At 33.0% G+C, this 12,269-nt stretch overlaps 1 protein-coding gene across 7 annotated transcripts in view; it reads right to left on the bottom strand.

Annotated features, from left to right (window-relative positions):
* The window catches only part of USP15 (ubiquitin specific peptidase 15), a 122,425-nt gene that overhangs the window by 72,482 nt on the left and 37,674 nt on the right, over positions 1–12,269 (bottom strand). For all 7 annotated transcript variants that reach the window (XR_009222520.1, XM_058557746.1, XM_058557747.1 and 4 more), the window contains exon 4: positions 5,448–5,574. Coding sequence is in view for 6 of the 7 variants with exons in the window: in XM_058557746.1 (XP_058413729.1) it covers positions 5,448–5,574 (127 nt within the window). In the remaining variant the exon portion in view is untranslated. The remainder of the gene's footprint in view (positions 1–5,447; positions 5,575–12,269) is intronic.

Consider the following 12,269-nt stretch of genomic DNA (forward strand, 5'->3'; position numbering starts at 1 on the left):
ACACATTAGAAAGAGATATTATAAAACACTATTAAATCTATCAAATTCTGGTCAATAACTTGCCTAACTTAGACTCAAGAAAACTGTAATTAAAATATTTTATGACATATGAAGAAATATAAAATACTTCTAAATTTTAGAATACTTGGTTAGTTTTGGAAAAAGCATTATTTATAAAATACTAAGCCCAATAATATATGTTCTCTGAAGAAATATAAAAACCCATACTTATCCTACATACGTAAATTTAGTCCAATAATATTAGCAGCTAATGTCCTTTAATAGCATTGTAGTCAATGAGATTTTGATTAAGGCATTAAATAAGTAGTAAATCTTACAGTGTATCTCAAAACTTAGGGAATTAGCCAGAATATTTAAATAATTCCACAAAATATATTGACAGTATTGCTTTCTACTTTGACAGGGTTAAACTTTTTTTTTGTCCTCTTTACTGAAGTGTAAATGTATACGAAAAAATGCACAAGTCATCAATATATCATGACGAACTTCCAAAGTGGACACGGTCACAGTCATCCAGCACCTAGATCAAGAAAGAGAACATTACCTAGGAAGGAGGGTAGAGGAAGAAGCCGAGGAAGGGAGGTCATTTTAGTTTTTCTATAAAAATGAATACTTTTTTCCTGATCGCAGAAATAATTCTTGCTCATTGCAAAAATTTAGAAAATACAAATATAAATAAAATGTCTAACTAGAGGTAACCACTGTTAACACTTTGATATTTCTTCTTCCAGACATTTTTCTATTAATACACAGGTATTTATATACATAATACAATACATACATACACATATCAGAATTTCCTGTTCATTGAGTGTTGCAATCTACTCATGTATAGGGGAAGAACATTACAGGCAGAAGAAAGAGTAATGCAAATGCCCTGTGGTGGGAATGTATTTGGCATGTTCTAGAACAGCATGGTACACTAACGTGGCGGAAGTAGAATGAGCACGGTGGACATGAGATCATAAAGGTACTCATGCAGGATCATTCAGAATCTTGTAAGTTATGAAAGTATTCTACCTTATCTAAGTAAGAAGGAAAGCCATTGAAGAGTTTTGAGCAGAGAAGTGGCATGATCTAATCGACATTTTAAATGTATACTTTTGCTGCTAGTGAAGAACAAATTGCAGGATCTCAAGGGTGGGAGACTAGGCTACTATAGAAATCCAAACCAAGGCAGTAGCAGTGGGCGCAATGTTAAGTGGTCAGAATGAGAATAGATTCTGAAGGAACTGCTTAGAAGATATGCTGCTAGATTATATGCAGGGTAAGAAATAAGAGAATTCGAATGATACCAAGGTTTTTGGCCTGAGAAACTGGAAGAATGCAAGTGGTGTTTACTCAGGTGGGGAAGAATGACAGGGTAGCAGGTTTTGGGGAGAAGGGGGAGAGTTTAGTTTCATACATGTTATATCTTGAGATTCTTATCAGACACAAGTAAAGACATGGAATGGTTGAAACTGGAATTAAGGGAGAGTTTTACGCAGGAGATATAAATTTTAAAGATATCAATATGCAAAAAGTATTTAAAGCCAGGGGACTAGAGGAAATCACCAAGGAAAAGAGAAGAGATCCAATGATTAAGCATGGAGACACTCTGATGTTTTGAGATAAGGAATATGAAAAGCATCTTACAAAGGACTCTGAGAAGATACGGCCAGTGAAAACTTGTGCTCTGGTAGCCACGTGAAGAGAAAGTACTTCCAGATGGAAAAGTGAGCAAATATGTTAACTTTTGCTGGCAGGTTAAGAAAATGGAAGACTTTGAAATTACCATTGGATGTATCAACGTAGAAGCAATTAGAGACCATCATACAAGCAGTGCCAAGGGAATGGTAGGCCTGAATGTCTGATGTAGGAGGCTCAAGAGAGATTGGAAGCAGAGGAGGTAGTAGCCAGAAAGCAGGATGTTTAAACTGAGATTTGACACGTGCGGTTATAGATAAGGACAGTCTAGGGTATAACTAAGGGAGTTGGTGGCTGAGGCTGGGTGCAGATCAAGATCACTGAAGTAGAGAATGTCAAGGTATTGAGAGCACGTGTATGTTTATCCACATATTAATCTGACTCTATTAGGCAGTTAATGAAAAACACACAGAAGTAGAAAAATATTACTACAGGTACTAGAAATAAAATTGTTGTGACAAACATTTCTAGTAGGAACATTTAATAAGAAAGTTAAGCAATTCTACTAAAACATTTTATAAACATAAAGCATTTTTCAAAAAGTTTTATAACAAAAATTATTTTTTAAGTGGTATCCTTAAAGAAAAAATAAACCCCAATTTTATCTTTCTTATTAGAACATGTTCAATACCCAAATATACCAATTTAGGGAGAAAAATATTCAAAGGCAATGTATTTTGGCTCTGAGTGTGGTAAATTCTTTCTTGCCTATGACTACTATCATTTTTATTATAAATCAATGTAGGTAGCACTAGCTGAAAATGGAACATTGTATTAATTTTGTAAAAACAGAAAACAGGTACTTATATTTCTTAATTCTATTCATATAATTTATATAGATGTATTACATGTACAAAGTTATTTTAATCAAGATTTTTAAAAAGACCACAATTGAAAAATATACATCCCATATTTCATTTCTTATTATCCAAATTCTTTATTGTTCCAAAACTCATGTTTTTAGAAAAACAAAATCAGCCCAATTCACATTTGCAGAGATTGTGGAAGGGAGCAATTAAGAGATGAGACTCTGGTATAAGAGCCCTGGTTATGCAATTAAAATACTGGCTCTATCACTTGGTACCAGAATGAACCCAGTAGGTTATCTAACCTTTCTAAGCCTCAGCTTAATCACCTATAAGATGAGGACAGTCTTGTTGAGGTTTAAATAAGAAATTTCCTGTAAAGCACCTAAACCATACTAAGTATTCAATAACTACTAATTATTATGAGAACTATAATCATGAAGTCTCTAAAATTCCTGACTTGATTGATTTTAATTTTTGCAAAACTTTCTGCTTTAGAAAGCAAACTTGCTCTAATATAGACTTTCAAACTTTTAACACTAAGACCTACAGTAAGAAATTGTGACCCAATATACACATATATGTGTTGATATTTTCTACTCTGATATTTTCCATTCCATTCTCTTTACTCCCGAAACTATTTAATGACCACCAAAGTATTGACAATACAGTTCGAAAAACATTGCTCTAACACAGTAAGAAGCTTTAGCTATACAAAAATTCAGTTCAAATACAACTTTAAGGCATATATCCAATGTAGTAGCATTATTTATTTATTTTTTGATTAGATTTTTTTGTGAGGGGAGGTGAGGAAGATCGGCCCTGAGCTAATGTCCATTGCCAATCTTTCTCTTTTTTGCTGAGGAAGTTTAGCCCTGAGCTAACATCTATGCCCATCTTCCTCTATTTTGTGGGACGCCACCACAGCATGGCTTGATGAGTGGCGCATAGGTCCAGACCTCTAATCCAAACCTTTGAACCCTGGGCTGCTGAAGCGGAGTGTGCAAACTTAACCACTACACCACCGGGCCTGCTCCTGTAGTAGCATTTTAAAGTATTAGTAAATTTAAATTATGTTGATTAAAATCTATGCAAATCAAACTCTTTGAAGCAGAGATTCTTTTTAATTACATATCTCCTTGACAAATTCTTACTTAGTACTTAAATGAAAACTCCATAATGCTTGTTTTCAATTCAGAAATCAAGCCAGTTGATCTTCATATAATGAGTTTTAAAATATTATTCAGTGAACTAATGTTCTAAAAGAAGATTTCTGATTATCTCATATTTATATATAATTTTCCTATAGAAATGAGTAAGAAGAGAAGAAAATACCAAACTTTTACAATAACTAGAAAACATTATCTGTACCAAGTATTTTAAAAGGTAGCTTCTCATTGATATTTCAATTGGCTGAACATTTCAGAGATTAGTCTCTGAATTAATTTTAAAGACCATCTCTGTTGGATAGACTTATAGATTCCTGGTGTGCATATTTTAATATCATGCTTAATGTAATTTTATATGTTATATTGAAAACGTTCAGTTTTTAGCATGTAGAAATGTTTTATTTTCCTGAATATGTTCGACAAATCCAGAAGTTCCCAAGTTAAGTAATTTATCCATTATAATATAATATAATATAATATAATAAAATGACATTTATATATGAAATTCCTAATATTTTAAGCATTCAATTTAGAAAGATGACCGCATGAGTTTATTGAAATTGCATCTCAAACTTACAAATATTCTAGCTGAATAAAGAGGAGGAAAACAAAAACTTCATACATAATATTTTATTTGGCGAAAACATGAGGATTAACCAAGCACTGGGTACCATTTCATGAACAACATAGGTTAAACTAGTTTCCTCCTGTGAAATGGGTAAGTGGTGAAAGTCAAATGTACTTAGGAGATTCAGAAATAGTTTTATTTACTTTTAATAAAGTGTACTTAATGACTGGTTCCAACAAGGAAAGCTATACAGTGCTATAATTCATAAATTTACTAATCTCTCTTCCTTGCTGAAGAGTTCTGAATTAAGTGTTATGTCCTTCTCCACTGTCCATTTACATTTTCCAACAAGATCAATGTCATTACCATTAATCTTGTTTTCCAATAACTTTATTTTAAAATACAAAACTACCTTTTATAATTTTTATTATGCATTGTTTTATCAAAAAGTACTATAATTTTGCTACTAAATTCATAATCATTTATTTTAAAAAATTTTATTCAATACTTTCTTGATCTTAAATTAAAACATGACTTTTAAAGAGAATGAAAAAAATTTACATATATTTTAATATATATTTATATGTGTACATGTGTAAGTACATAAAGATATGAAGATATATAAATATATAGAGGAAGTTAGGTACACTTATTGAGACTATAATTCCCTAACCTATTCATTATTAAAAAAAATCAATGTGTCATAATAATGTTAAGCCTGTTGCCTTATGTAAGTAGCTACTTAACTGTATTTAGAGTCCAAAGAATAAACTGAGAGAAAAAAGGAAATAATCTATTACCATTTTCCATGCTAAAAAGGGGAAACATTATTATGGATATATACATTACATTACCCGACAAAGTTTTATTTAAGCAAGTTTTTATTTAAAGTTCTGTTTCAATTTATATTCATGTTACAAACATGATATACATTTTTCAAATGCTAAATTAAAACAAAACTATTTGATTTTTTTTAAAGTAAAATGGCACAAATATTAAACATCAAATAATGTTAAGTAGATCTAGAAACGATAAGTAACTCAACTCTAAGCCAAGATATATTGCAACAAGCTTGGAAATCTGCAATGGTTAAGTATACACCCTTAAAATGGATCATCCCAGCAGTATATAACAAACAGAATTATAACTAAATTTCTAATAGTAATGGTTTACCAAAGAGACAGAATCTTGCATTACCTATTGTGTCAGCTTTGCTAAATCTTCGTGTTACAACATTGTTCATGTTTCCATTTTCACAGAGCTTCAATTCTGTGAGATACACTTCTACTTTGCAGTGCTTTACAAACATACCCTGTTCAACCACCTAAAAAACAAAACAAAACAAATCAGTGTCAGCTATAGCTCAATATATTTCACTACCTCTAAGAGCAATACATTTCTCTAAAGACGCGTTAGAAAAAAACTGCAGATCTCCAACGAAAAACAATAACTATTAAATCCTGTCAATATAAAATGAAAGATACTGGATAGTGGAAAAAGCAAGAAGCATTTCTTGAACTTACAGAATATGAATAATCATATTAAACATGAACAGACAGTTTGGAAAGGCATTCTACAGATCTATGAAGATATTTTGGCATACCATAAATAATGAATACATTCAGTATTTATGAGAAAGTTTACCCAAAATGTAAGTACAGCTCTGATTAAAGATACAAACATACTTCTAGCTTTTAGTACTTGATCTCAAGCAGAAAACCTTTAAAAATTGTAAGTTTTATACAATTTTAGTTAGCAATAGCTATAATATCACTCTGTATGTTAAAACAAATCTTTTAAAATGATAACTCCAAATTACTGCTGCCAAAATATTCAGCTATGCCCTGTAACTGATATGCTAGTTTTCCACCCTAAGATGACTTTGTTTGACCTTTAAATGTGCACTTAAGAGTTCTATGTAACAAATGAAAATAAAAAAGCTGCTAAACATGCAAGCAATAAAGCAGAAGAGCAGATATGTATATATTAGGGTCACCTTTTATAAGTATATTTCCTTTTGATCTTCTAAAGGTTAACTGTAGGATTTCAGTCATGAATACTGTTTCTGAAAATAGTAATCGGCCTGATATATGATACAATAGACAAATATGGCAAAAGGGAGGCTCTAAATGACTGCTGTACTCGCAAGCTTAGCATCAATCCAGTAAAGGCCTTACAAATTTGTCTTTTACTCACAGGGAAATTGTTGCAGCTCAAAAAATTCAAATGTAGTTTAGCTAGTATTTAATGTCCAATCTAACAGTAATTTTTAGGATACTGTGTCATATATATCCTAATTATACTTGCTACATTCACATTTCTAAAACAGGTAACAGCCTGCACCTCTCCTTTTGTTAATTATCTTAATTCACTTTACACACTAATATATAAATTGTCTAACTCTTAACTAACGAAATTTGTTTTAAATCTCTTATGTTTATTTGTTTTGAGGTTAAGAATGCAGTAAAAGATACTGTATCATTTAGTTTTATAAGATTACATGTAACTATATTTGAGAAGAAAAACTAGGAATCAAATATTTCTCAATTAGAAATTTCTCCTCTAGGACTCAATATCTGAGTAAGAATCCTAAAATAATATTATATTCAGGTAGCTGCTAATCACTGGTAGGTTGCTAAAACTGAGGTACTTACAGGCCTCATTTTTATGGGGGAAAAAATGGAATGAACAACAACAGAGCAAGTAATAGGATAAAGAAACAGGACAAAATAACAAAAGATAAGAAAATCCCTCAGCATGATTTATATTGAGGTATATATTTTCTAAATAAACATAATTTTTAAAAAATGAGAATTAATTTTCATAACACTAATAGATATTTTCCTGGAAAGAATCTGGTGATTTAACTGTCAGAAAGTCATTGTAAACGATGAAAACAAAATTTCAAGATTATTCCAAAACTCAACTTTATTGGGATTCAGAATTCTTCTCTTCCTTTTGTTCTTTTCTCCAACAATATCTTATTTTCCTAAAACCCTCCTCACTACTACTCAGAAAACTACTACTATATTTTTAGGATGCTTTACTACTTTGAAAAGTAGTGTAATAAAAAGCTGCTCTTTTAGAAAAAATAAGAGTTTGTCCTCCAAAGAATTTGATTTGAAAGGACCATACTATATGATTAAAGCTTGACTACAACAGCACCATAGCAGAGAAAAAGAATTAGCATATTTGTGTATTAGTGTTATTATGGTTATTTGTAGATTGTTTATATAACACCTCCTTTCTATTTGCAGCCACAGGGAGCAGAGCAGCAGTGGAGGCAGAGCCCCATGATCCCAGGACCCCACCACGGCTCAAAGCCTGGTAGCAGCAGCAGTAGTGCGCAAGAACTCTGACATCCTAACTGCAGCAACAGACAGAAACACAAGGGGAAAAAAAAGGAAATATGAAGCAACCAGAAAACAAAAGATAAAATGGCAGTATTAAGTTCTCATATATCAATAATCACCTTAAATGTAAATGGATTGAAATCACCAATCAAAAGATACAGAGTGGGACCAGCCCCAGTGGCCTAGTGGTTAAGTTTATGCGCTCTGCTTTGGCGGCCCGGGTTCCGTTCCTGGGCGTGAACCTACACCACTCGTCAGTGGACATGCTGTGGCAGCAGCCCACATATGAAATTTTAAGAAAAATTTTTTTCTTAACCAAAAATAAAAAAAAAGAAGACAGAATGGCTGGATGGATTAAAAAACAAGACTCAACAATATGCTGCCTCCAGGAGCCCATCTCAGCTCTAAAGACAAACACAGGTGGGACTGGCCCGGTGGCACAGTGGTTCAGTTTGCACACTCCGCTTCTGTGGCCTGGGTTTCGCCGGCTCGGATCCTGGGCGCAGACCTACACACTGCTCACCAAGCCATGCTGTGGTGCTGTCCCACATACAAAATAGAGGAAGACTGGCACAGATGTTAGCTCAGGGCCGATCTTCCTCACCAAAAAATAAAAATAAATAAAGACAAACATAGGCTCAAAGTGAAGAGATAAATGATGATTCTCCAAGCAAACAGCAACCAAAAGGAAGTGGATGTAGCCATACTTATATCAGACAAAATAGACTTCAAGCCAAAAAAGATACTAAAAGACAAAGATGGACATTATATAATGATGAAGGGGACAATCCACCAAGAAAACATAACATTTGTTAATATATATGCACCTAATGTAAGAACATCAAAATATATAAAGCAATTATTAACAGCCCTAAAAGGAGAAATTGACAGCAACACAATAATTGTAGGGGACTTTAATACTCCACTTGTATCAGTGACAGATCATCCAGACAGAAAGAAAAGGAAACATCAGGCTTAAATGAAACATTAGACCAGATAAACTTAACAGGTATATATAGAAGAATTCCATCCAGAAGCAGAATACACATTCTTCTCAAGTGCACACGGAACATTCTCAAGGATAGACCATACATATGGAATAAAACAAGTCTCAGTAAATTTAAGAAGACTGAAATCATATAAGCATCTTTTCTGACCACAATAGTATGAAATTAGAAATCAACTACAAGAAGAAAGCTGGAAAAGTCACAAAGTCTCCACATATGTACAGACTAAACAACATGCTACTGAACAACTACTGGATCAATGAAAAAAATCAAAAAAATACCTGGAGACAAATGAAAATGAAAATACAACATACCAAAATCTGTAGGATGCAGCAATAGTAGTAAGAGGGAAGTTTACAGCAATACAGGCCTACCTCAAGAAACAAGGAAAAAATCTCAAATAAAGAATTTAACACTACACCTAAAGGAACTAAAAACAGAACGAAGCCCAAAGTCAGCAGAAGGAAGGAAATAATAAAAATCAGAGAGGAAATAAATGAAATATAGACTAAAAAGACAACAGAAAAAAAATCAACAAAATTAAGAGCTGGTTTTTGAAAAGATAAACGAATCCACAAACCTTTAGCTAGACTCACTGAGAAAAAAAGCCTCAAATAAAATAAGAAATGAAAGAGTAGAAATTACAATGGATACCACAGAAATATAAAGGACTATAAGAGAATACTATGAAAAGCTATACACCAACAAATTGGATAACCTAGAAGAAATGGATAAATTCTTAGAATCATCCAACCTCTCAAAACTGAATCATGAACAAATAGAGACTCTGAATAAACTGATCACTGGTAAGGAGACTGAAACAGTAATCAAAACCCTCCGACAACCAAAAGTCCAGGACCAGAGATGGCTTCTCTGCCGAATTCTACCGAACATTCAAAGACTTAATACTTATCCTTCTCAAACTGTTCCAAAAACTTGAAGAGGATGGGACGCTACCTAACTCATTCTATGAGGTCAACATTACCTTGATACCAAAATCAAAGACAACACAAAAAAAAGAAAATTACAGGACAATATCGCTGATGAACATAGATGCAAAAATCCTCAACAAAATATTAGCAAATTGAATACAACAACGCATTGAAAGGGTAACACACCACAACCAAGTGGGATTTACTCCAGGGATGCAAGAATGGTTCAACATCCATAAATCAATCAACATGATACAGCACATTAATAAAATGAAGAACAAAAATCATATGATCATCTCAATAGATGCAGGGAAAACATTTGACAACACCGAGCATCCATTTATGATAAAACTTCTCAATAGAGTGGGTACAGAAGTGGTACCTCAACATAATAAAGGCCAGATATGACACACCTACAGCTAACATCATACTCAGTGTTAAAGAACTGAAAGCTATCCCTCTAAGAACAGGATCAAGACAAGGATGCCCACTCATCACTCTTATTCAACATAGTGTTTGAGGTCCCAGCCAGAGCAATTAGGTAAGAAAAAGAAATAAAAGAGATCCAAATTGGAAAGGAAGAAGTAAAACTGTCACTATTTGTGAATGACACAATTTTATATACAGAAAATCTTAAAGAACCCACCAAAAAACTATTAGAAATAATAAACAAATACAGTAAAGTTGCAGGATACAAAATCACCATACAAAAATCAGTTGCATTTCTATATACTAACAACAAACTAGCAGAAAAGCAAAATCTAGAAAACAATCCCATTTACAACCACAACAAAAAGAATAAAATATCTAGGAACAAATTTAACCAAGGAGGTGAAAGACCTTTACGCTGAAAACTGTAAGATATTGTTGAAAGAAATTAAGACGACACAAAGAAATGAAATATATTCCGTGCTCATGGATTGGAAGAATAAACATAGTTAAAATGTCCCTATTACCTAAAACAATGTACAGATTCAATGCAATCCCAATGTCATTTTTCACAGAAATAGAACAAGGAATCTGAAAATTTATATGGAACAACAGAAAACCCTGAATAGCCAAAGCAATCCTGAGAAAAAAAGAAGAAAGCTGGAGGTATCACACTCCCTGATTTCAAAGTATACTATAAAGCTATAGTAATCAAAACAGCACAGTACTGGCAGAAAAAGAGAGACACAGATCAATAAAACAGAACTGTGAGCCCAGAACTAGACTCACACATTTTATGGACAGCTAATTTTCGACAAAGGAGCCAAGAACATACAATGGAGCAAGGAAAGTCTCTTTAATAAATGGTGTTGGGAAAACTGGATAGCTATATGCAAAAGAATGAAAGCAGACCACTATCTCACACCATACACAAAAATTAACTCAAAATGGATTAAAGACTTGAATTTAAGACTTGAAACCACAAAACTCTTAGAAGAAAACATAGGCAGTATGCTCTCTGATATTAGTCTTAGTAATATCTTTTTAGATATATCTCCTCAGGAAAGGGAAACAACAGAAAAAATAAACAAATGGGACTACATCAAATTAAAAAGCTTCTGCATAGCAAAGGAGCCATCAACAAAACAAAGAGACAACCTACCGACTGGGAGAAGATATTTGCAAATCATACATCTGAAAAGGGGTTAATATTCAAAGTTTATAAAGAACTTATACAACTCAGCAACAAAAAACCAAACAACCCAATTAAAACATGGGCAGAGAAATCTGTACAGACATTTCTCCAAAGCAGATATACAGATGGCCATCGGGCACAAAAAAAGATGTTCAACATCACTAATTATTAGGGAAATGCAAATCAAAACCACAATGAAGTATCACTTCATGCCCATCAGAATGGCTATTATTTCAAAAAAAAAAAGAAATAAAAAGAGTTGGAGGATGTGGAGGAGAGAGAACCCTCATACGCTGCTGGTGAGAATGTAAACTGGTGCAGCCACTACAGAAAACAGTATGGAGACTCCTCAAAAAACTAAAAATAGAACTACCATATGACCGAGCTATTCCACTTCTGGATATTTACCCAAAATACTAATTTACATTATATTTATACAAAATATTAATAGCAATCCAAGATACTAACTCAAAAGATATATGCATCTTTGTGTTCATTGCAGTATTATTTACAATAGCCAAGACATGGAAATAACATAAGTGCCCAATAACAGATGAATGGATAAAGAAGATGTAGTGTATATATACATACACAATGGAATACTACACAGCCATAAAAAGATGAAATCTTGCCATTTGTGACAACATGGATGGACCTTGAGGGTATGATGTTAAGCAAAATAAGTCAGACAAAGAAAACAAATACCTTATTATTTTACTCATATGCAGAAGACAAAAACCACAACAAACAAACACACAGATACAGAGAACAGATTGGTGGTTACCAGAGAGGGAGGGAGGTGGAGGGGAGGACAAAGGGGTAAATGGGGACACTTGTACGGTGACAGATGAAAACTGGACTTTTGGTGGTGGACACAATGTAGTTGTACACAGAAGTCAAAATATAATGATGTACGCCTGAAATTTGTATTATGCTATAAACCCACGTTATCTCAATTTAAAAAAAAGAAGTAATAGTTATGTTTCAGAATTAAAAGTGACAGTTAAAATATTTTTTCTTAAGTGAATCATAATGTTATATTACTATAAATTAGCAGCAAGCAGAAGATGAAATCTGGCTCCTTGTCCAAAATTTAAGACTTA

This window comes from Diceros bicornis, chromosome 17, assembly GCF_020826845.1.
Source record: "Diceros bicornis minor isolate mBicDic1 chromosome 17, mDicBic1.mat.cur, whole genome shotgun sequence".
Lineage (NCBI taxonomy): Eukaryota > Metazoa > Chordata > Mammalia > Perissodactyla > Rhinocerotidae > Diceros > Diceros bicornis.